This window comes from Panthera onca, chromosome D4 (genome assembly GCF_046562875.1).
Source record: "Panthera onca isolate mPanOnc1 chromosome D4, mPanOnc1 haplotype 2, whole genome shotgun sequence".
Taxonomy (NCBI): Eukaryota; Metazoa; Chordata; class Mammalia; order Carnivora; family Felidae; genus Panthera; species Panthera onca.
In genome coordinates, this window is record NC_138351.1 from 29,914,801 (window position 1) to 29,942,086 (window position 27,286).

Consider the following 27,286-nt stretch of genomic DNA (forward strand, 5'->3'; position numbering starts at 1 on the left):
AACAACAAAAATACCCGAAAAAACAAGAAACAAAGATTGAAAAAAACAGAACAGAATATTCAAAGAATGTGGGACAACTACAAAAAATATATGTGTAATTGATGTACTAGAAGGAAAAGAGGGAGAGAGAAAAACAAAAAAATTTTGAAAAATGATGGAGAAATTTCCCAAATTAATGTCAGATACCAAATCACCATTCCAGGAAGCCCAGAGAATACCAAGTGGGATAAATGCCAAAAACTGCTCCTAAGCATATCACTTTGAAACTACAAAAAAAAAAAAAAGAAAAAAAAGAAAAAAAAAAATCAAAGATAAAACGTCCTGAAAGAAGCCAGAGGGAAAATACATCTTAACTATAGAGAAAACAGATAGGATTATATCCAACTTCTCAGAAACCATGCAAGCAAGAAGAGTAGACTGAAATATTTAAAGGGTTGTGAGAAAAAAAAAAAAAAAAAACACAATCTAAAATTCTGTACCCTGTGAAATTATTCTTTAAAAGTGAAGGAGAGGGGCGCCTGGGTGGCTCAGTCGGTTAAGTGGCCGACTTCGGCTCAGGTCATGATCTCGCGGTCCGTGAGTTCGAGCCCCACATCGGGTTCCATGCTGACAGCTCAGAGCCTGGAGCCTGTTTCAGATTCTGTGTCTCCCTCTCTCTGACCCTCCCCTGTTCATGCTCTGTCTCTCTCTGTCTCAAAAATAAATAAAAACGTTAAAAAAAAAAAAATTTAAAAAAAAAAAAAAGTGAAGGAGAGGGGCACCTGGATGGCTCAGTTGGTTGAGTGACCAACTGTTGATTTTGGCTCAGGTCATGATCTTGTGGTTTGTGAGTTCAAACCTCACATCGGGCTCTGTACTGACAGTGTAGAGCCTGCTTGGGATTCATTCTCTCTCTGTCTCCCTGTCCCTCTCCGCCCCTCCCCTGCTCCCACCCTCTCCCTCTGTATGAATGAGTGAATGAATGACATGACACAAAAACAGATGCTCAGATCAATGGAACAGAATAAAAAATCCAGAAATGGACCCACAAACATATGGCCAACTAATTTTTGACAAAGCAGAAAGACTATCCGATGGAATAAAGACAGTCTCTTCAGCAAGTGGTACTGGGAAAACTGGACAGAGACATGAAGAATGAACCTGGACCACTTTCTTAAACCATACACAAAAATAAACTCAAAATGGATGAAAGACCTCAATGTAAGACAGGAAGCCATCAAAATCCTCGAGGAAAAAACAGGCAAAAAACTCTTTGATCTTGCCCGCAGCAACTTCTTACTCAACACATCTCCGGAGGCAAGGGAACCAAAAGCAAAAATGAACTACTGGGACCTCATCAAAATAAAAAGTTTCGCACAGCGAAGGAAATAATCAGCAAAACTAAAAGGCAACCGACAGAATGGGAGAAGATATTTGCAAACGACGTATCAGATAAAGGGTTAGTATCCAAAATCTACAAAGGACTTATCAAACTCAACACATAGTAATCCAGTGAAACAAATAATCCAGTGAAGAAATAGGCAAAAGACATGAACAGACTCTTCTCCAAAGAAGACATCCAGATGGCCAACAGATACATGAAAAAATGCTCAACATTACGTATCATCATGGAAATACAAATCAAAACCACAATAAGATACCACCTCATACCTGTTAGAATGGCTAACATTAACAACTCAGGCAACAAGAGATCTTGATGAGGATGTGGAGAAAGAGGATCTCTTTTGCACTGCTGGTGGGAATGCAAACTGGTGCAGCCACTCTGGAAAACACTATGGAGGTTCCTCAAAAAATTAAAAATAGAACTACCCTAAGACCCAGCAATTGCACTACTAAGTATTTATCCAAGGGATACAGGTATGCTGCTTCGAAGGGACACATGCATCCCAATGTTTATAGCAGCACTATCAACAATAGCCAAAGTGTGGAGAGAGACCAAATGTCCATCCATGGATGAATGGATAAAGAAGATGTGGTGTGTATATAGTGTGTATATATATGTATATATATATATACATACATATATACATATATATACGCATACACACACACACACACACACACACAATGGAGTATTACCCAGAAATCAAAGAGAATGAAATCTTGCCATTTGCAACTACGTGGATGGAACTAGAAGGTATTATGCTAAGCGAAATTAGTCAGAGAAAGACAAAAAGACAAATACCATATGATTACACTCATATGAGGACTGTAAGATACAAAACAGATGAACATAGGGAAGGGAAGCAAAAATAATATAAAAACAGGGAGGGGGTCAAAACATAAGAGACTCTTAAATATGGAGAACAAACAGAGGGTTATTGGAGGGGTTGTGAGAGGGGGGATGGGCTAAATGGGTAAGGGGCATTAAGGAATCTACTCCTGAAATCATTGTTGCACCATATGCTAACTAACTTGGATGTAAATTTTAAAAAATTTAATTAATTAAATAAAGACATAAAAAAGAGAGAAGAAAAATAATATAGATCAGATATTCAGATCTACATAAAGAGCATCAAAGAAAAAATAATGAAGGCAAAATAAGAACTTATTTTCCTATTTTCAATATTTTATTTATTTATTTATTTATTTATTTATTTATTTATTTATTTATTTATTTTATCTATCTATCTATCTAGTTAGAGAGATTGTGAGCAGGGTAGGGACAGAGAAAGAGGGAGAGAGAGAATCCCAAGCACACTTCACACCCAGCATAGAGCATGATGCAGGGCTTGATCTCACAACCATGTGATCATGACCTGAGCCGCAATCCAGGGTCAGACGCTTAACTGAGCCACATGGGTAACCCTATTTTTCCTATTCTTAGCTGATGTAACAGAAAACAAATTGTTCAAATAATATTAAATAGAACAAGGTACTCAATTATGTGTGTGTGTGTGTGTGTGCACTTATGTATGCTATGTATAAGTGAAATGTATGATAATGATACAAGAGACAAAAAGGGGGAGTTAGGATTATTTTATTATTGAATAGTACTCACACTATCTGTGAAGTGGTGTAGTGTTATGTGAAAGTGGATTTAGATTAGCTATAAATGTATATTTCAGACACAAAAGGCAGTAAAAGAATGGAAGACGAAAAGAGCAACAAATAACAAGAGCAACAAATATAAAGCAGTAAGGAATATAATTGATATTAATCCAACTATGTCAATAATCACGTTGAACCTCAGTGGTCTAACTGCACCAATTTAAAGATACAGACTGACAGAGTGGATCAAAAAACAAGACTCAACTATATATACCTTGTCTACAAGAAACCAGCTTTAAATATAAAGAAACATACAGATTAAAACTAATGGATGGAGAAAAATATAACTAACACTAATCAAAAGAAAGCAGGAATAGATATACTAATTTTAGAGCTGGCTTCAAAGCAAGCAAAGTTATCAGGAATATAGAAGTTCATTACATATTGATAAAGGCATAAATTCTCCAAGAAGATATAACAATCTTTAACTGGTATGTGCCTAATAATGGAGTATAAAATTATATGAGTAAAAAATAACAGAATTGCAAGGAGATGAATCTACTATCATAGCTGAAGATATGTCAACATCATTCTATCAGAAATGGACTGATCCAGTTGACAGAAAATCTGTAAGGACATAGTTGAACTCAAAAAAACCCATCAATCAACTATATATATTGCCATTTGTAGTCGACTTCATCCAACCAGAGCAGAACACACATCCTTCTTAAGTTCACAAGGAATGTTCACCAAGATACACCACATTCTGGCTATAAAACACCCCTTTCCAAATTTAAATTAATAGAAATCATACAGTATCTGCTCTAAGACCAAAAAGGAATTATAAACCAGAAATCAGTAACAGAAACATAACTTGAAAATCCCAAATTATGTAGAGATTCAACAACACACTTCTAAGTAACCCATGGCTCAAGTAAGAAACCTCAAGAGAAATTTAAAATTATCTTGAACTAAGTGAAAATGAAAACACAATTCATCAAAATTTGTGGTATGCAACAAAAGTAGTGGTTAGAGGAAAATTTATAGCACTAAATGCATATTCAGAAAATAAGCAATATCTAAGATCAACAACCTAAGTTTCTACCTCAGGGAGCTGTATAGATAAAGAAGAGCAAATTAAGCTCTTAATTAAGATAAAGAAGAGCAAAGTAAACAGAAGAAATAATAACAACACGGAAAACAGGAAAGCAATAGAGAAAATCAATGATTTTCTTGGTTTTTGGAATAGATCAATACAATCAATTTAAGTCTCCATAAAGAGAACATAAATTGCTAACGTCAGACATGAAAGAGAAGACATCACTACATCACTATGGGCATTAAGAGAATAATAAAGGAACTCTATGAGCAACTCTATGGGGATAAATTTGATAAACTTAGAGACCAATATCTCTCCTTAACATAGAAACAAAAATCCTCAACTAAATATTAGCAAACTTAATCTAACAGTGCAAAAAGAATTCTGCATCACAACCAAGTGGAATTTGTCACAGGTATGCATGGCTGTTTTAACTTTTGAGAATGAATTAATGTAATCAATCACATCAACAGGCTAAAAAAGACAAATCATGTGATCATATCAATAGATGCAGAAAAAGTATTTGCTAAAATCCAAACCCATTCAATACAAAAACTCAGTAAACTAGGAACAGAGGACAATTTTCACAAACTGATAAAGAATATCTATAAAAACCTAACAAGAATTAATACTGTTAAAATGTCCATATACCCAAAGCAATCTACAAATTCAATGCATCAACTATCAAAATTCCAATGGTAGTTTATAGAAACAGAACAAACAATCCTAAAATTTATATGTATCTCTGAAAGTCCCCAAATAGCCATAGCAATCTCGAGAAAGAGCAAAGCTGGAGACATCATGCTCCCTGATTTCAAACTATTTTACAAAGCTATAGTGATTAAAACAGTATGGTATTAGCATAAAAACAGGCATACAGATTTTTTTTTTTTTTACTTTTTTTAATTTTTTTAATTTTTTTTATTTTTTAATATATGAAATTTACTGTCAAATTGGTTTCCATACAACACCCAGTGCTCATCCCAAAAGGTGCCCTCCTCAATACCCATCACCCACCCTGCCCTCCCTCCCACCCCCCATCAACCCTCAGTTTGTTCTCAGTTTTTAACAGTCTCTTACAGGCATACAGATTAATGTGATAGAACAGAGAACTGAAAAATATATCTATGCATATATGCATTTTATGACAAAGGAGCCAAAAATATAAAATGGAGAAAGGACAGTCTCATCAATAAATGAAGCTGGGAAAGAACACGAAAAATAATACTAAAATTTGTATGGAACCACAAAAGAACCTGAATAGCCAAAGCAATCATGAGAAAGAACACCAAAGCTACAGGTATCACAATCCCAGATTTCAAGATATACTATAAAGCTGTAGTAATCAAAACACTACGGTACTGGCACATAAACAGAGACATAGATCAATGGAATAGAATAGAGAGACCAGAAATAAACCTATGCTTATATGGTCCTTTAATCTGACAAAGGAGACAAGAATATACAATAAGAAAAGACAGTCCCTTCAATAAATGGTGCTGGGAAAACTGAACAGCTGCATGCAAAAGAATGAAACTGGATCACTTTCTTATACCATACACAAAAATAAACTCAAAATGAATTAAAGATCTAACTGTGAGACCAAAACCCACAAAACTCCTAAAAGAAAACATAGGCAGTCATCTCTTGGACATTAGCCTTAGGCACATTTTCATGGGTATGTTCCATTGGACAAGGGAAACAAAAGCAAAAATAAGCTATTGAGACTATACCAAAATAAAAAGCTTTTGCACAGCAAAATGAAAACACAACCTGCTGAATAGAAGATACTTGCAAATGATATATCTGAGAAGGGGCTAATATTCAAAATATATAAAGAATTTCTACAACTCATCAGAACAGATATACCTCAAAAATTAAAATTAAAATGACTCTATGATCCAGCAATCCCATTAGTGGGAATATAGCCAAAGGAAATGAAAATGTATCTCAAAAAGATATCTGTTCTCCCATGTGTACTGCAGCATTCACATTAGTCAAGATATGGAAACAACCTAAGTGTCTATCAGTCGATGAATTAATAAAGAAGATGTGGTATATTTATGTAGTGGAATATTATTCGGCCATGAGAAAGACAGAAATCCTGCAATTTGTGACACGGATGGACCTGAAGGCATTAAGTGAAATAAGACAGAGAAGCACAAATACTGTATGATATCACTTTATGCAGAATCTAAAAGAGCTGAACTCACAGAAACAGCGACTAGAAAGACGGTTGCCAGGAACTAGGGTGTGGTGAAATGGGGACATGTTGGTCAAAGAGTATAAACTTCCAGTTAGAAGATGAATAAATTCTGGGGATCTAATGTACATTATAGTGATTATAGTTGATATAATTTTAGTTGAAACAATATTTAAAGTTGCTAAGAGAGTAGATCTTAAATGTTCTTGCCACCAAAAAGAAATGGTGAGTGTGTGACATGATGAACGTGTTAGCTCAGCTATGGTGGTAATGATTTTATAACATAAAAAGTGTATCAAATTAACTTGTACATCTTAAGTTTACACAATGTTATATGTCAATTATATTTCAATAAAGCGGGGGGGTGGAGGGGATGTAAGTAAGTAAATAATTAAGTAGATAAATAACTAAACAAACTGATATTTCCTCTTGTACCTACATGGAAACATAACAGGAAGCAAGTACACTTTATTGTCTAGTTTTGCAATAATACTTAAACATTTTTGGAAAACTCTTCTAAATTTTATCTAAATTATTTTAGGTGTACATATACTTAGATATTCTTCAGAAATATATAAATATGACATTTTTAGATTTTCTCATAATTTGTTATCTTATTCAAAAATAAAATTCATTCATAATATATTTTCTTTTTATTTTTAAACATTTATTCTTGAGAGAGAGAGAGAGAGAGAGAGAGAGAGAGACAGAGCATGAGTGGGGGAGAGGGAGACACAGAATCTGAGGCAGGCCCCAGGCTCTAAGCTGTCAGCACAGAACCCGATGCGGGGCTTGAACTCAGAAAACTGTGAGACCATGACCTGAGTTGAAGTCGGATGCTTAACCGACTGAGCCATCCAGGCACCCCTATAATATATTTTGTTACACTTAAGAATGGATCATTGACTTTATGAAGGAGAATTAAAATGTTTGCTTTCTCATCTCCAGCTGTTTGTGAAAAGATGAAACCACTACATCAGGTATTTCTTTTGACTCATGACAGGGAGACAACTACTCCAAAGCAACTGGACTAAACTATAAATGAAAGCAAATATGAGGAAAGTGATTCTTCCCCTGGCTTCAGAGAGGTTAATAATTTACCTCATTGTGCCATATTCAATAGAATGCTTCCAAATTACTGTTGTAGTACTAGTTAACTGTGGCACCAATTTGAGACCAATCATTCAGAGTCTAAAAAAGAGGAATTAAATAATTCAAACATAGATGTAACACGTTAATATTTCATCAAGAGGATTACACTGCTGCCTTAAAACTGAATCTCTAGAGATGGAAGACCTTGCTGTGTTGCTAGTATTCATCTGGTATCAACAACAACAGGTATCAACAGGAGTTCTGTTAAGAGAACCGGGCAGTACGCACATGTGGTAGAGAAATATCAAAGTGTTGAATAACTATTCCGAAGCTCGTGGCTTTTCCTGGGACAGCCGTGTTGACATTTGCACTCGAAGTGCAGCAGCACTAGTGAGCAAAACCACCGTGCCCAGCACGAGTCAAGCAGGGAAACGGTCACTGTGTTCTTCACTCTGTGTACAGTAGTAACACTGCCAGTTTCACACAAAACTGTGTTTGATGAAGCAGCGTCAAATATTAATTTCACTGAATCTTACACTGCCGAATACTTTTGATTAAAAAAAACATTGTGTGTGGGGAAAAGGAAAGCATGCATAATGCCCTTCTGCTGCATGACAAATCCGGATGGTTGTCCCCAGGAAAAGCACTTGCAAGTGTAAGAGCTGCAAGATCAACTACCACCTTTTTGTCATGGAAATTTACATGGAAGAATGGCAAACAGTGGCTGCTCAGAGTTGAGTATTTGGCACACATTTTCTCAAAAATTAGTGAAATGACCCTTGTACTTCAAGGAAAACAAATGACAGTATTTTGTAGCCAATGATAAATGTGAGTGTTTAAGCAGACTTTGAATCCTGGAAAATTCACTCCTGTCAGTGGGAGCTTGACAGCTCCCCAACACCTGAACACATTTCTGATGGGCTTGGTGCTGACAAGAATGAATGTAAGTTTTGATACTATAAAATGAAATATGTCAAGGTTGAAAAGGTCTACATAACTTAATAAACCAGTATTTTCCAAATGAACCATGCATAAGGCTACAAGATCCTGCTTGGGCAAAAGAGCTTTTAAAAGTATACCACAGACATCCAATGGGTTTTAATGTAACAGTATGAAAAGCTCATTGTTATAATCTCAGATTCAGCATAGCAACTAACCTTACAACACTACCATTTTCAAAACATTTTGAAAATCCACAATTATCTGAGATGGCTACTGCAGTATTCCTGTCTGTTCCAATATATCTCTATGAGGCTGAATTTTCTACACTTCAATGGAAACAACATACCAGGCTGTACCAGGCTGCACACAGAAACATGTATGAGAGCCCAGCTGTCTTCCATCAGACAATAAAGAGATTTGCAAAAATGTAAAATAATGCTGCTTCTGGTATACATATTTTCTTGGAAAAGATCACTTTTTAATAAAAATATGCTATTTATGTGAACATGTAATCAATTTATTATTTGAAAATGAATACTTTTAGAATATCTGTTTTATTTTCAAATATGATAAAATATTGATAAATACAATGCACATTTTTTAAAAAAAGAACTCACTGGGATCCTCAATAATCTCTATGATCATAGAGTGGTACTGGAACCAAAGTTTGAAAACCGCATTTCCAATATGCTGAAGTATTCTAAGAAAAGGAAAAACAATGCTGGATGAGAGAGTAAATGGTATCACTTACAGCAAGAAGGCCTCATTCACAGCATCAAAGAATTCAGGCCAGAGCACCTCCTGAGGTTCATGTCCATGGTAGGTGAGCAGAGCCTCCACCAGTGGTTGGATATCTGGCAGAGTTACAAGTGGTACACAAACTCGCGACAGGAACCTTATCTTTTCAGGAGCCATTCTATGGAATGAATAACAAATAATTATCCAAATCTTAGAAAATCTTCATGCTAAGATTGACAAGTTACTTGCTTTGTCCCTCACATAAAGGGGGCTACCCTAACACCATCTATGAATTCTTCTCTTACTCCATTCTCTAGAAGAAATCCTTTAGTCCCATTTTAACACCACTTATTCTCAAGACTTTGGCATAACTATCTAGAGGCACCTCCAATTTACCATGCCCAAAACAGAACTCTTGAATTCCTTCCCCAAACATTCTTTCCCCAGTCCTGACAATCTCATTTCCTCAGGCTTTGAAGGCCATCCTTGATTCCCCCCTTTCTCATGCCCCTTACCTAATCCAACAGTAAATACCGTCAATTCATCTGACAACTTCTCTACATGCGCATCACTACCCCCTAATTCACCATCACCTCCAGCCTAGGTTACCGTGGGAGCCTTCTAAGTTCTCCCTGCTTCTGTCTTCACTCCCACTGTTTATCATTAAAACAATTCCAGAAACTCTTTAAAAATTCAGATCACTTCACCTGTCTGCTCAAAGCTTTGCAATGGCTTCCCACCTCAGAGAACTAGGAAAGTCTTATACTGGCTGCTGAGGCCTTCCATGACAGGGCCCCTTCTGTTTCTCTGGCTTCATCTCCTTCTACTTTTTCCCTTGCTCATCCTACTCCAGTCCTCTAGGCCTCTAACTACTCCAGGTGGGTCCTGTTGTTCATTCTGCCCAGAACTCATGGCTAGCTAGCTCCTTCATTCCATATCAATCTCAGCTCAAATGCTGCTTTATGTGACGGCATCCCTGACCATCCCATTTAAATGTACTTACCAATATGGTAGCAATCAGCTACATGTGGCAATTTAATTTAAATGAAAGAAAATTCAAAATTCCTGTTCTCAGTTGCACCAGCCACATAACAAATGTTCAACCGGTACATGAGGCTAGTGGCTGATGGTACTGAACACTGCAAATTTCCAGAACTTGTCCACAACTCCAGGAAGCCCCAGTGGACAGCAGAGCTTAATAGAGAAAATGCCATCTCACCCCAATGTGTATCTCTGATCTCACTTACCCTGTTTTACTTTTCTTCAGAGTACTTTTCATCACCTGACCTATAATGTATTTATTTATTTATTGTTCATCATCTGTTTCTTCCTGTTAGGATATCAGCTTTATAAGGACAGATACTTTTTTCTATTTTGATCTCTGCTCCGCTTCTAGCATACAGGAAATGATTCCTTACACATACCATATGCTCAAGAAATAGATGTTACATGAATAAATCAACTAGAGATCAATAAAATGAAAGTTTGAGATGTACGCTATTAGAGCTTTTCCTAGCTATATTTATATATAAATCTAGAAATTTAGCATGTGCTTTTTGAAACACAAATGGAACCATAGCAGAGAACATAAAGCGGTCCCTCACTTTTTTTTTTACTTGCTGCCTCATATTAAAAAATGTATGTTCTAGGGGCGCCTGGATGGCTCAGGTTAAATGTCCAACTTAGCTCAGGTCATGATCTCATGATTCATGAGTTCGAGCCTGCATCAGGCTCTGTGCTGACAGCTTAGAGTCTAGAGCCTGCCTCGTTCGAATTCTGTGTCTCCCTCTCTTTCTGCACCTCCCCCGTTCGCGCTTTCTGTCTCTCTGTCAAAAATAAATAAACGTTAAAAAAATTTTTTTAAATGTGTGTTCTATAATTTAACAAAGCCTCTATTTATAGGCATTTAGGTTATTTCCAATTTTTCAGTATTACTGCTGAGAATTACTGTTACTATTACTGCTATAGTTTATTACTAAAAACACTGCTGCAGTGGTATCTATGCATATGTCTATCAGTGACCCTGTGTGAGTATTTGTATATTAACTGCATTCCAAGAGACTACCAGTTTACTTTTCCCCAAACTCCAACCCAAGTGCATAATCTCCTTGCGATACATTCAAATACATCTGACATACTACCATTTTCATCATATTAAAGAAATTTTTCCTAGAACCCTCTGACCTGTTCCAATCCAGGCAGATTGCTTTTTATTCCCTCTGTACAGTTAACACCTTGGTCTCTGTCATGGGGATTTCCTTCACTTCTCTCCTGAACCCCATATCTTTTTCTTTCTTGGTTCATTCTTCTTATGTGGAAAAAGGTACATGAGTGATAAAGTACTTGAGACCTTGCATGTCTGGAAATATCTTTATTTTACTCTCACACTTGATTAACACTTTGGCTGAGTATAGAAATCTTGTAATTTTCCAACAAAATTGTAAGGGTGTGGTTCTAATGCCTTCTAGCTTCCTCCAGTGTTGTTTCTGAGAAGCTCCATGCTATTATGAATTTTCATCCTTTATATAAGTCCTGTTTTCACTCCCTGGAGGCTTTTGGAAATCCTCTTTGAAATTTTACACTGATATGTTTTGGTATGGATTTATTTTTATTCATTGTGGTCAGCACTCAGTGGATCTTAAATAAGAAAAGTTCTATTAGATTGTTTCTTTGACAATTTCCTATCCATTTTTCAATCTGTTTTCTATGAGAACTCCAATGATTCTGGATATTGAATTTCCTGGACACTTTGCTGTTTTCTTTCTTATTTTTCATCTCTTGGTCTTTTTACTCTAGATTTAAAAGAACTTTTCAAATTTATCTTCCACTCCTTTTATTAAGTTTTTCATGACAAATCTCTCATGATTAATTTACAAGAACATTAAAAAAAATTTTTTTAAGTTTATTTTTTTTGAGCGAGAGCATGCGAGAGTGAGTTCAGAAGGGGCAGGGAGAGAGGGAGAGACAGAAAATCCCAAGCAGTCTCCACACTGTCAACATGGAGCCCAACATGGCTCAAACTCACAAACCATGAGATCATGACCTGAGACGAAATCAAGAATCAGACACTTAACTGACTGAGCCACCCAGTTGCCCCACAAGGCAGGAGTATTATAATGGCTGCTTCATATGTGTGTATTATCTTTTGATACAAGATCAAAACTCAAGCACTGTCCACCCCGGCTACTGCAAGCCTGTCTAGAAATGCAGGTACAACTGTCCACCACGGGTCTAGGGGATTGGTTATGGGTAGTCTCTACCATGGTAATAGCTGAAATGAACAATTTACTGGCCAAGACTTCCCCCAAAAGCTGTAAGCCTTCAAACAGACTTCAGAGTTCCAGAACAGTTACATCAGACACAGTCTGTCAGTAAAATTTTTGTCTAAGTAAAGGATGGATTCCTGGTACTTCCTCCTCCATCATCTTCCCTGACATCCCCTTCTGATCTCTTCTATTAAGAAAAAGAAAAACAAAAACAACCCCTCACCTTCTTACTTTCTACTACTCTGCCCTTTTGTATTTTAACCTAGGAGAACTATTTGGCTCAATCTTTGAAGTCATTACTTGCTATTCAGCTGTATTTCCTATTCAGTCTTTTACTTTTTTTTTTTTTCGTCTATGAGTCCCCTCTTTTAAAAACATAACCAATTTATTTCTATTTCAAGGATTTGATAGTTTCTCTTATTTTTAAGACATTAATTATCATCCCCCCCTTTTTTAACCATTTGCTTGTCTTAGGTAATGTATCTTCTGTTTTGTGGCATTTAGTTCATCTTTCCTTATGGTGTTGGTTTTCCATGAATATCTAGGGATTTTTGTTTCCCCTCTCTGGAATTTGGGATTTCCCACTAGCCTCTCCATGACTGCTTTTTACCACAGCCTCCTCTGGTACTTGCGGAGAGGGTCAGGATGTATTCCTGGTTGGGGTTGCCAATAAATTGTACTCTGGGCATTGCAGCACCCCCAGAATGGCTGGGAATTAATAGCCATTTGATGCTCATTCCTCCTCCAAATCTTCTCCCTCCTTCCTGACGGAAACAGGACACTTCTGTTGTCTCTTGTTGGAAGACAGCAGATAAGGACTGCATGAGGGCCTAGCCCTTAGCTGGCTTCTGTAAATTGAGGCAGTGCAACAGGCTGTCTTGTTGGCTGCCAGGTACCTCCTGCTCCATGAATCCACTCCAATGTTACTTTTACCTTTTGCAGTAGTTTTCTCTTGCAAGCTTTTTGGGCTGTGATATTTTCCTTCAAAAATATCCCATAACCTGCCACTTGAAGTCTTTCTTGTAACTTGTGGGTCATCAAATGCCTTATTTATTAGTATTTATTTAGTATTTATTTATTAGTATTTATTAGTATTTATATATTTGTTAAAATTTCTCCATCATTGCTAAGAGTTGGGAGGATAAAGTGAATGCTAGGCCATGCATGAATTTAGTTCACCACTTGATTTTGTCTCTTATATTACATTTTCATCTTACTCTCTTGCACTTTAATCTTTAGGATCTGGCCAAGTTCTCTACATTAGAGCTACTCAAAATATGGTCCTCAGAATCACCAGCAACAGCACCCCTATGAATGGGGCCAAGAAATCTGTTCCTTAACATCTTAACATCAGGTGATTCTTATGCCTACTGTAATTTGAGAAACACTGCTCCACACTACTTCTTCAGTAGCAGTCCCGAGAACTAGATGATTATCAATCTCTAGTAACAATCTGAATACTTTAATAGACATGATAGAACTATGTTTTAGATTTTCTGTTTTGTCTTTTTTGTTTTAGTTTAGCTATATTTTCTTGATAATCAACAATAAAATTCTCAGAGATAAATTTTTTGTCAAACTACACTAATGATTTCTTGTGTGCAGTTTGTCTTTTCTCCTCAAATAATTACCTTTTGCAAAATTCACTTCTTGTTCTTTACCACTTTCCTAAATGACTGAGGTCTCTTCAACCACAGGTATCTTCCACTATGCTTTACTGTCTTTCTCTAACCACCAAGGTGGTTTTAGATTTAAAAATAATTGTGTTTTTGAGTCCATTATCTAATTTTAATGAAAAGACATATTTGGCTTGAGTTGTAAATACCATAAAGTTTTGGAATTTATGAACTTATTGGGTGGGATTGGAGAAGGGAAGAGTTGTTGTATGTCTGTAATGTGGACTGTTTTTCATGTATATTTTGCACAGAATCTAGCAGAATATTTTGCATAGAGTATTAAGAGCCTGATGTGTATCTGAGAAATGGAAAAATAGTTACATGTACTCAATAAATCTAGAACTCTGAATGAAGCAGGGAGGTGTTGATCTTGCCCTTCAGCAATCCTCTCTGGAAGAACCGGTTAAGTCCAACTTTTCCCTCATTATCTTAAAATTTTTACCATTCTCTCATTACTTTAGAAGAGAGGGCTCAGAGACTATCACTGGCTACTAGGGGTATGGAAAAGACAATCCTGGCAACAAGGGCATTTATTAAGCACTGAAATTTATGGGATGCAGACTGTATCTCCCAATCAGGCTGAAAAGGTCCAAGAGAATTTTGTGAAAATTTCTAAAGTCTTTTGGGGTGCTTCGGTGGCTTAGTTGGTTAAGCATCTGACTCTTGACCTCGCTCAGGTTTTGATCTCAGGGTTGTGAGTTCAAGCCCTGCATTAGGCTCCATGCTGGGCATGAGCCTACTTTAAAAAAAAACCCTAAAGTTTCATATAAATTTCAGTAGCTTGTCAGTTGACCTACCTAAATGCAGGTCAACTGATAATGTTCTGAAAGGCTTCAAGGTGCTCCAAGCCTTCATGGCTCCCTCTTTTGGTCTTGAGCTTGCCAGAGTGTGGAAATCCAACTTCAACTAGAGTTAGGCAACACTTTCCAGACTGGAGTACACTAAGTATTATGTCTTGATTAATTGCCAGAGCAACACTTCCAAATGATCTTTGCACAAGAATTCAACTGCAGAAGGTTCAACAGTAACCATATACTGCTAGAAACATCATTCTCATGTGGCTATGTTGAAGTTTCCAAACCATCTGCAGCAAACCACAGAACTAACTACAAGATAAACTGATGATGCTCAGAAAGTCCAGAATGTCATTCCTTCTAGACGGTTTATAGCAAAGAACAGGAGAGAATTTAAACATTCTGTCATTGAATTGTTGATTTTAGTTGGTGGCAAGTGAAATTCTATTTAAAATGCTATGACAAGACCATTTATCAGGCGTCTAAAAAGAATGCAAAAGGAAACCAAACAGATTTTCCTATGTTTTTTGTTCCTCTGACATTTTATGCATCAAAGTTATGAGATTTTTATATTTTCTAAGAGACTTTTGAGTCTTTTGAAATGAACTTGAAACATTCAAGTAGCAAAAAGTGAAAAAAATGTACAGATGCCCTCTTTAAAAAAAAAAAAACAGAGAAAAACAGAATAGCATTGTTTGTATGGTGTTTAAGTTTGAGAGGCCCTTGGCGACTTGAACATTTCAAGTCTTCCAAGCAGAAGGTAAGTAATGATAAAATTCAAGTTTCATAAATAATGGGAATATCTGCATTCAAGTGTACTGGAAAGTAGTTTGCCCACTATGCTATATTCTTATTCAACTTTTTTGATTTTTAAATCTTAGAAATGCACAGATAACTTCATATATATATAGCAAATTTATATTGTTATGACGCATATTCTAGTTATTATTATAAGTTATGACAGCAACAAATATAATGGCTCCAGCATGTTTGGCAGCTCTTTCAAATGTTATCATGATGGCATTTCACTACCTGATTTCATGAAATCAGTTTCTAACTGAGACAAGAGAACACACTTGGTTGGATTTATAATTCACTAGAGAGCTGTAGATGTGGAGTTCTGAGTCTCACATAAGCTTTAAGGGATCCAGGTTCTTTTATGGATGGAGAACAGAACTTCCTGGCTTCAGGTCTTAAAAGTAGAACTTTAAACGCTCATAAAGAGACTCAAAAAGAATGCTGAGCATCAAATTGCTTTTTTAAATTCAATCTTCTGATAATTATAAATGAACTTAATTTAATTTCTCTAAAAATTCAACACATTCAAAAAAATACCTGCAAAAATTTCTTGTTGAATTCTAAAATTCATTCTAAAAATTAAGACTCCATAGTAAACACCATTCAAAAGAGCAAATTAGGAATGTATCAGATGTATCAGTGTCCAAAGGACATTCTACTAGCATATGCACCTCATATTCTTGGTAAATTCAGTTAAGAGTTCTACTAATTACATCAATGATTTGCTTTGACTAAAAATGTTTTTAAACTATTACCAAATTAATCACCATGTTATCCTTGCTGCTACTGCCAGCTGGGTGCCAGCATGGACATCCTTCAGAAAACTGCTCTGCGCCAGGGAATGTGCATATTATTTTTTTTAAAAACATACATCCTTACTGAAGAAGCAATCATAAACTCGGGAATTAACCTGCCCCACAAAATGAGCCAATCTGGCACAAATGGAAATTTCTCAGATGTAAAGAGTATATTAGCTAATAGTTTCCAGCAGGCTTTCCTAATTGTGGTCAATGGAGTTTAGATGCCTTTCTGAACTGCTGTCCTCTTCTGTCCTGAGGGTGAGAAAATGAAAAGTACACATTCTGAAGAAAGAATCTGAAAGACCAGTATAGTCAAATAATGGGTACAGTGCAGAAAGACACTGTAAAGGAGAAAAAATACTGCAGAGTGCAGAGAGGAATCAATATTAAGCAATCTAAGGCTGATTAAAAATGATTTTTTTTCATGAACTACAACTGCCATTTTGGAAATAAGACCCTGTGGCAGGAAATTATTCCTTTATTATGAATATTCTCTTTTAAGTTTTGGTATTTTGCCAGCTAGCACTGTATTTTCATTTTTAAAAAGTCTAATTATAAAATTATGTATAGAAGAACATAGGGAATTACTATAACATCAACTGTGCACTCATTGCCATGATTTCACAATGCTAACATTTTAGTGATATTTCTAGTTGACGTTTTAAAGAAATAAAAATGTTTCAGTTACAGTTGAAACACCCTCTCCTGTCTCATTTTCTCTTCCCCTTCCTAGGAGTTAGCACTCCCCTAACGATGGGAGTCCTCTCTGTCTAGTTTTTTTTTTTTTTTTTATGTTTATTTTTGAGAGAGAGAGAGAGAGAGAGAGAGAGAGAGAGAGAGAGAGAGAGAGAGAGAGAATGAGAATGAGAATGAATCTCCAGCAGGTTCTGAGCTGTCAGTTCAGAGCGTGATGTGGAGCTTGATCTCAGGAATTATGAGATCATGACCTGAACTTAAATCAAGAGTCACTCAACAGACTTAGCCACCCAGGCGCCCTCTTTCTGTCTAGTTTTAACACTTTTACTTTATATGTGTGTATTGTTTTGAGTGTTTTAAAACTTTATGTAATGATGACATTACGGGTATCTTTTTGCCACTTCCTTGCTATTCTGTTCTGTGGGTCTTTGTGTCTGGCTTTATACAAGTACCAAAGTGGCTTAATGACTAGCTTTGTAATATGTTTTGAAATCAGGAAGGGTGAGGCCTCTAGTTTTGTTTCTCTTTTCAAGGTTGTTGACTATTTGGGGTCTTCTGAGATTCTATATGAATTTTAGGACTTTTTTAAAAATCTATTTCTGCAAAAGAAAAATGCCATTCGGATTTTAATAGGACTGCATTGTATCTATGGGCTGCTTGGGGTAGTATGGACATTTTAACAATATTAAGTCTTCCAGTCCCTCAACACGGAATGCCTCTTATGTATTTGTGTCATGTTTAATTTCTTTCAGCAACATTTTGTAGCTTCCGGCATATAAGTCTTTCATTTCCTTAAGTTTATTCCTCAACATTTTATTCTTTTTGATGCTACTGTAAATGGGCTTTTTATATATAAAAAAAATCTCTTTGTAAAACTGCTCACTAGTGTATAAAACACAAGTGATATTTGAGTATTTATTTTGTATCCTGTAACTTTACTGAGTTAATTTACTAGTTTTAATAGTTTTTCTGTGGAATCTTTAGGGTCTTCTGCATATAACATCATGTCATGTATAAGCAGAATAAGAGGTTCTTTAAAATTTGGATGCCTTTTGTTTCTTTGTCTTGCCTAATGGCTCCAGTGCTTCTAGTACTGTGTTAAAAAGAAGTGGTGAGAGAGGGTATCCTTGCTTTGTTCATGATTTTAGAAGGAAAAAATTTCAGTCTTTCACCATGGAGTGTGATGTTAGCTGTGGGCTTTTCACACATTGTCTTTATTTTGTTGAAGTATGTTCCCTGTATTCCTACTCTACTGAATGTTCTTATCATCAAAGGATGTTGAATTTTATCAAATAGTTTTTTCTGCTTTAATTGAAATTATCATTTGTTTTTGTCCATCATTCTGTTAATATGGTGTACTACACCAATTGGTTTTTGAATGTTGAACCAACTTTGCATGCTAGGAATAAATCCCACTTGACCATGATGCAGAATCTTTTTAATTGCTGAGTTTGGTTGACTTGTATATTGCTGAGGATTTTTACACATGAATATTCATCAGGAATATTGCTTGCAGTTTTTTTTTCTTGTAGTGTATTTATCTGATTTTGGTATCAGTGTAATGCTGGCCTCATAAAATGAGTTTTGAAGTGTTCCCTCCTCTTCAATTTCTTGAAAGAGTTTGAGAAGGACTGGTATTAATTCTTTAAATATTTGGTAGAATTCTCTAGTGAAACCATCCAGTTCTGGGCTTTTCTGAGCTTTCTCCTTCCTGTTGTAGATCTGTTCAGATTTTTAAATTTATGAGTCACTCTTGGTATGTTTATAAAAAATTTATCCATTTCTTCTAGATTATCCAATTTGTTGCAATATAATTGTTCATAGTAGTCTCTTTTTATTTTTCTGCAATGAGTTGTAATGCCTTCTCTTTCATTTGATATTTGTTATTTTAGTCTTCTTGCTGATTTTCTTAGTCTAGTTAAGGGTTTGACAGTTTTCTTGATCTTTTAAAAAATCGAATTCTTTGTTTTTTTCCCATTCTCTCTTTAGTTTATTTCTCCTGTAACCTTTACTATTTCATTGTTTTTGCTATCTGTGGGTTTAGTTTATTCTCCTTTTTCTACTTCCTTGAAGTATAAAGCTAGGTTGCTGATTTGAGATCTTTTATCTTTATTTTTTTAAACGTTTATTTTTGAGAGAGAGAGAGAGAGAGAGAGAGAGAATGCACGCACAAGCGGGGGAGGGACAGAGAGAGAGGAAGACAGAGGAACCGAAGCCGCCCGATGCAGGGCTCAAATTCACAAACCATGAGATCATGACCTGAGCCAAAGTCAGGCGCTTAACCAACTGAGCCACCCAGATGCCCCAAGATCATCTTTTTTAAACAAGATGTTTACTGCTATGTACTTTCCTCTTAGTACTGCTTTTCCCTCATCTTATACATTTTGATATACTGTGTTTTCATTTGTCTGAACATATTTTCTAATTTCCCTTGTGATTTCTTCTTTGACTCATTGTTCAAAAATGTGTTGTATAATTTGCACATATTTGTGAATTTTCCACTTTCCTTTTATTTTTTTTCAAGTTTTTTAATGTTTATTCATTTTTGAGACACAGAGAGAGAGACAGAGTGAGAGCGGGAGGGGCAGAGAGGGAGAGAGAGAATTTGAAGTAGGCTCCTGGCTCTTAGCTGTCAGCACAGAGCCTGATGCGGGGCTCAAACCCACAAACTGTGAGATCATGACCTGGGCCAAAGTCAGACACCCAACTGACTTAGCCACCCAGGCACCCCTCTCCTTCATTTGTGAAGGATACTTTGCAGCATATAATAATCTTGATTGGCAGGTTTTTGTTTTAGCACTTTGCTATGTCATCTCACTCCCTTCTGGCCTTAATGTTTCTGCTAAGTAATCCACTGACAATCTGGAGTTTCCTTATATGTGCTTGTATTCTTGCTACTGTCAACATTCTCTGTCTCTTGACAGTTTAATTACAACATAACTTGCCATGGGTCTTTTTGGGTTTATTTTAGTTGGGAGTTTGAGCTTCTTGAATTTGGATGTCTAATTCCTTCTTCAGATTTGATAGTTCTCTGTCTTTTTCTCTCTCACTTCCTCTGTGACTCCCACAACACATACAATTGGTCCACTTGATGATGTTTCATAAGCTCTATGGTTTAATTAACGTTTCATTCTTTTTTCTTTTTATTCCTTGATTTGATAATTTCAAGTGACATGTCTTCAAGTTAACTGCTTGATCAGTCTATTGTTGAACCTCTCTAGTGAATTTTTCAATTCAGTTATTTTTTTCTTCAGCTCCAGAATATCTGTTTGGTTGTTTTTAATAATTTGTATCTGTTGATATTCTCATTTTGTTTACACATTTTTCTGATTTAATTTAGTTGTTTATCTGTATTCTACTGTAGTGCATTGAGTTCCTTTAGGACGATTATTTTTAATTGTCAGGTGGTTCATCCATAGCTCTCCATTTCTTTAGGGTAGGTTTGTGCAAATTAATTTTGTTCCTTTGGGCCATGTTTACCTGTTTCTTTGTGTGCCTTATTTTTTGTTGTGTTTTATGCAATTGAAGAAAGCCACTTCTTCTAGTCTTTATGCACTGGCTTTGTACGGGGGAACTTTCACTAATCAACCTGGTGAGAGAATCTGGGGGTCCTTTGAATCTTTTCTGGGGATGTGTCTTCTCTGGGCTTATGTAATTTCCCAGAGAGCTTGCCAGTTTTTCAGGAGTTTGCAATCTCTTCCTCCCTCTGGTGTTTGTCTGTGGTACTGCAGGTTCTCTGGTGCCACAACAAGCCACTAAGTTTTTGTTCTCTGCAGCCCCTCTGACCTTCAAAGTGGGCTGCTTCAAGTCAGGGGAGACAAAAACCAATCCCTAGGGTAGCCCCTTCAGAAGCTGGAACATTAGATACACATTCTACTCTTCTTTCCCACCCCCCAACCCACCCAGACAGAAGCTGTGAGTTGGGTGTTTTCTCCTTACACCAACCTCCATCTGCAGCACTGCCAGCTCCCTGGGGCTACAAAAAGCAGCGTAGGGCTCTCTAACATTCACGCTCTCCAGGTATTGAAAGTCTGCTCATTCCCCATCAGTGGTCAGAGTCAGGTAAGTTACCTGAGGCAGTCCCTCAGGCAGCCCCCCCAAAAGCAAGAACACTGAACATATTCCATTCTTTTCTTTCTCCCTCAAGGGACAAGCTGCAAGCTAGAATTTTCCTCCCAGTCCCACCAAGCTGAGCCAGCTTAGGGGAAGGGCTACAGTGGTTGGTATAAAATGGCTTTCTTACCCATTTCAATATGGCCATTTTTGACTTTGAGCTTGCCTGGAGTATTGTAACTTCTTAATTGGTTTCTGGAGTTTTCAAAGGGAAACAAGAACTGGAGCTTCCTATTCTGTCTTGCTGACCTCACTCTTGAATTTTTTAAATGTTTATTTGTTTAGTTTTCCTCTTTTGGTAATAACTTGCTTATATTTCTTGTCCATTCCTTTAAAAACATTTTTTTATTGGGGCACCTGGGTGGCTCAGTCGGTTGAGCATCCGACTTCGGCTCAGGTCATGATCTCACAGTCTGTGAGTTTGGGCCCCGTGTGGGGCTCTGTGCTGACAGCTCAGAGCCTGGAGCCTGCTTTGGATTCTGTGTCTCCCCCTCTCTCTCCCCTTCCCCCCTCATGCTCTGTCTCTCTCTCTGTCAAAAATAAACATTATAAAAAATTTTTAAAAGCAGGCTTAAAGCTCTGAGCTGTCAGCACAGAGATGAAGGGCTCGAACTCACGAACTGTGACATCATGACCATGTCAGATACTTAACTCACTGAGCCACTCAGGCATCATTCTTGTCTATCTCTATACTGGAGTGTATGCCTCTTTATGACTGATTTGCAGGAGGCTTACTATACTTTGTATACTAATCCTTTATCTGTTTTACAGGTTGCAAATTATCTCCCAATTCTGTGGCTGATGTTTTCCACTTAACAGTGTTTTTGTTTTATTGTTTGTTTGTTCTTAGTTGAGTTTTTAAAAAAATCGTCAACTTGACATATTTTGGGAGGATGGTATAGAGTACATACACATTGCCTCTTACTGATGTTTTAAGTCTCTTACTAAATTTGTTTTTAAAGAAAATTTTTCAATTTTTTAATTATTTTTTTCAATGTTTATTTTATTTTATTTTTGAGAGAGAGAGAGAGCACAAGCAGGGGAGGGACAGAGAGAGAGGGAGACACAGAATCTAAAGCAGGCTCCAGGCTCTGAGCTATCAGTGCAGAGCCTGACATGGGGCTCAAACCCACTTGTGAGACCATGACCTAAGCCAAAGTCAGATGCTTAACTGACTGAGCCACCTAGGTACCCCTCTTAATAAATTTCTATTATTCAACATTCATCTCAAGGTAAAATCAAAGTCTGCACCCGACATGTAAATAAATGACTGTAAATGTTTTCTATGTCCCCCTTTGAATTCTTCTTATTACTTTTTAGGTATAATTTATATATGGACAACTATTACCACTAATGATCCACTTTTAGGACTTTTCCATCACTTCAAGATCTTTTGGGCTCATCTGCAGTAAATCTCTGTTCCTATCTTTAGCCCCAGGCAACAACTAATCTACTCTGTCTCTATAGATTTGCCTATTCTGGACACTTGGTAAAAATGAAATCATATAATATATGGTCTTCTGTGACCAGCTTCTTTCACTAAGCATAATGTTTTGAGGTTCACACATGTTGCAGTGTGAATCAATAGATTGTTCCTTTCTTACTGAGGAACGGTATTCTACTGTGTGGACATAACATATTTTGTTTATCCATTCATGAGTTGATGGGTATTTGGGTTGCTTCCACTTTTTGTTTATTATGAATAATGATATGAATATCTGTATACAAGTGTTCACATGCTTATTAGCCATTTGTATATATTTTCTGATGGCATGTATTCCAATCTTTTGCCTATTTAAAAAAAAATTTTAATGTTTACTTATTTTTGAGAGAGAGAGAGAGAGAGGCAGAGTGAGAGCCGGGAAGGGGCAGAGAAAGAGGGAGACACAGAATCTAAAGCAGGCTCCAGGCTCTGAGCTGTCAGCACAGAGCCCGGTACGGGGCTTGAACTCACAAACAGGGAGATCATGACCTGAGCCAAAGTCAGATGCTCAACTAACTGAGACACCCAGGTGCCCCTGCCTATTGTTTTAACTGGGTTGTCTTATTACTGAGTTTTTCATATATTCCGGATAGGAACCCTTTATCAGATGCATAATTTGAAATTACTTTCTCACAGTTTATAACTTGCCTTTTCATTTTTTAAATGGTGGTAACAGACAATACTTATTTGTTTAATCCATCCAGTTAAGGTGGACCTTTGGATCATTTCTGGTTTTGAACTATTACAAAATTAATATTTGTATGAACATTTGTATACAAACATTTGTATAGAGGGGTGCTTGGGTGGCTCAATTGGTTAAGTGCCTGACTTTGGCTCAGGTCATGATCTCACCGTTCATGAGTTCAAGCCCTGTGTCGCGCTCTGTGCTGACAGCTCAGAGCCTGGAGCCTGCTTGGGATTCTGTGTCTCCCTCTCTCTCTGCCCCTTCCCTGCTCGCATTCTCTCTCGCTCTCTCAAAAATAAATAAACGTTAAAACAATTTTTTTAAAGAAATATTTGTATAGCAATATTTGTGACTACCTATGTTTTCATTTGTAGTGAGTAAATACTCAAGAATAGAGTGGTGGGTCATATGACAAGTGTATATTTAACTTTATAATAAACTGCTACACTGTTTACCAAGTGGTCATACCACTTCACATTCTCACAGACAGCAGATGAGAGATCCAGTGGTTCTAGATCTTCTCCAACACATATTGATGTAAGTGTTCCCAATTTTAGTCATTTGAGGGAGATACACTTGGTATCATTTTTGGGGTTTTTTCTTGCTTAATTATTTGATTGTAGTAAAACATACATAATTGTTATCATTTTAATCATTTGTATTTGGTAACCATTCAGTGCCATTAAATACACTCACATGCTGTGTACCTGTCACCATGATCCATACCCAAAGCTTTTCAGTATCCTTAACATAAACTATAGACCCATTAAACAGTAACTCCATTCCCTCCAGCCCCTGATAACCTCTGTTCTGCTTTCTGTCTCTATTGAGTTTGCCTCTTCTAGGTACTTCATATAAATAGAATTACACAATATTTGCCCCTCTGTGTCTGGCTTATTTCACTAAGCATGGTGTTTTCAATGTCCATCCATATTCTTGCATACACAAAAATTTTATTCCCTTTTATAGCTGAATAGTATTTTCTATTGTACTTATATACCTTGTTTTGTTTCTCCACTTCATGTTTCATTGATGGGAACTTGAAGTGTTCCCACCTTTTGGCTATTGTGAATAATGGTGCCATGAACACTGGTGTATGGAGAGATATTTGTTCAAGTCCCTTCTTTCATTTCTTTTGAATATATGCCTAAGAGTGGAATTGTTGGGTCTTATTTTAAGTCTATGTTTAATTTTTTGAGGAACTGCCAAGCTTTTCCACAATGGCTGTACCATTTTACATTCCCATCAGCAAGACTATTCTTTCAGGAATCATCTTTATAGTTTGTTACATTCCCACCAACAATGCACAGGGCTCTACATTTTTAACTTACTTGCCAACATTTATTATTTGTCTTTTTTGTTTGTTTGTTTTTTAAATGATAGACCACTCTGGTACATGTGATGTGGTACCCATTGTGCCTTTGATTTGCATTTCCCTAATAACTAGTTATGTTGAACATTATTTCATGTGCTTATTGGCCAGCTCTATATCATCTTTTGAGACGTGTTTAAACAACTCTACTGACCATTTGGGGTTTTTGTTTTGTTTTGTTTTTTATAATATATTTTATTGTCAAATTATTGCCCATTTTTGAATTGAGCTTTTTGTTATTGTTGAGTTTCAGTTCTTTATATACTCTAGATTTTTTAATCCTTTATTGGATACATAACAAAAGTTTTCACTCATTCACTAGGTTGCCTTTTTGCATTCTTGATAATATCCTGTAAATTCATAAAAATTCTTAATTTTAATGAAGTCCAATTTATCTACTTTTTCTTGGTTGCTTATGTTTATGGGGTCATTATCCAAAAAAAAAAAAAAAAAAAAAAAAAAAAAATCACTGCCAAACCTAATGTCATTAAGATTTTCTCCAGTGTTTTTGTTTAAGAGTTTTATAGTTTAAAGTTCAGATCCAAAGGATTCTATAAGCTGAAGGCAAAGACAATTTGTGATATAGCTTTAATTGGCAATAGCTTTACAAAAACAAAAAGGGACAAAAGTCCCTTGTTCCCAGCTTCTCTTAGTTAATAATTCGTTAAAAATGAAATGCTCACCAATGAAGACAACTTTGAATTCTCTTACACAGTGAAGAACATTTTGTAATGTGATTAGTTGCCTTTTAATTTGTTTGAATCTATTTGATTTGTTTAGTCTAGATTTTGGAATATTATGTTTCTTTTTTTTTAAATATAATTTATTGTCAAATTGGCTTCCATACAACACCCAGTGCTCATCCCAACAAGTGCCCTCCTCAATGCCCATCACCCACTTTTCCCTCTCCCCCACCGCTTATCAACCCTCAGTTTGTTCTCAGTTTTATGAATCTCTTATGGCTTGCCTTCTTCCCTCTCTGTTTGTAACTTTTTTTTCCCTTTCCCTCCCCCATGGTCTTCTGTTAAGTTTCTCAAGATCCACATATGAATGAAAACATATGGTGTCTGTCTTTTTCTGCCGGGCTTATTTCACTTAGCTCTAGTACCATCCACATTGCTGCAAATGGCCAGATTTCATTCTTTCTCATTGCCAAGTAGTATTCCATTGTATATATAAACCACATCTTCCTTATCCATTTGTCAGTTGATGGACATTTAGGATCTTTCCATAATTTGGCTATTGTTGAAAGTGCTGCTATAAACATTGGGGTACATGTGCCCCTATGCATCAGCACTCCTGTATCCCTTGGGTAAATCCCTAGCAGTGCTATTGCTGGGTCACAGGGTAGTTCTATTTTTAATTTTTTGAAGAACCTCCACACTGTTTTCCAGAGCGGCTGCACCAGTTTGCATTCCCACCAACAGTGCAAGAGGGTTCCCATTTCTCCACATCATCACCAGCATCTATAGTCTCCTGATTTGTTCATTGTAGCCACTCTGGCAGGCATGAGGTGATATCTCAGCGTGGCTTTGATTTCTGTTTTCTGGCTGATGAGTGACATTGCGTATCATTTCATGTGCCTGTTGGCCATCTGGATATCTTCTCTGGAAAAGTGTCTATTCATGTCTTCTGCCCATTTCTTCACTGGATTATTTGTTTTTCGGGTGTGGAGTTTGGTGAGTTCTTTATAGATTTTGGATATTGGCCCTTTATCCAATATGTCATTTGCAAATATCTTTTCCCACTCCATCGGTTGCCTTTTAGTTTTGTTGATTGTTTCCTTTGCAGTGCAGAAGCTTTTTATCTTGATGAGGTCCCAATAGTTCATTTTTGCTTTTAATTCCCTTGCCTTTGGAGATGTGTCAAGTAAAGAAATTGCTACGGCTGAGGTGAAAGAGGTTGTTGTCTTTCTCCTCTAGGGTTTTCATGATTTTCTATCTCACATTCAGGTCCTTCATCCATTTTGAGTTTATTTTTGTGTACGCTATAAGAAACTGGTCTAGTTTCATTCTTCTGCATGTTGCTGTCCAGTTCTCCCAGCACCATTTGTTAAAGAGACTGTCTTCTTTTCACTGGATATTCTTTCCTGTTTTGTCAAAGATTAGTTGGCCATACATTTGTGGGCTCAATTCTAGGTTCTCTATTCTATTCCATTGGTCTATGTGTCTGTTTTTGTGCCAATACCATACTGTCTTGAGGATTACAGCTTTGTAGTAGAGGCGAACGTCTGGGATTGTGATGCCTCCCACTTTGGCTTTCTTTTTCAATATTACTTTGGCTTTTCAGGATCTTTTGTGGTTCCATACAAATTTTAGGGTTGTTTGTTCTAGCTTTGAGAAGAATGCCGGTGCAATTTTGATTGGGATTGCATTGAATGTGTAGATTGCTTTGGGTAGTATTGACATTTTAACAATATTTATTCTTCCAATCCATGAGAATGGAATGTTTTTCCATTTGTGTCTTCTTCAATTTCCTTCATAAGCTTTCTGTAGTTTTCAGCATACAGATCTTTTACATCTTTGGTTAGGTTTACTC

The 27,286-nt window shown here is 36.5% G+C and overlaps 1 protein-coding gene across 5 annotated transcripts in view; it reads right to left on the minus strand.

Moving 5' to 3' along the window:
• Positions 1–27,286, minus strand: part of FANCC (FA complementation group C) — a 272,673-nt gene that overhangs the window by 66,027 nt on the left and 179,360 nt on the right. For all 5 annotated transcript variants that reach the window (XM_060609885.2, XM_060609886.2, XM_060609884.2 and 2 more), the window contains one exon: positions 9,079–9,243. In XM_060609885.2, coding sequence (XP_060465868.2) covers positions 9,079–9,243 — 165 coding nt within the window. The remainder of the gene's footprint in view (positions 1–9,078; positions 9,244–27,286) is intronic.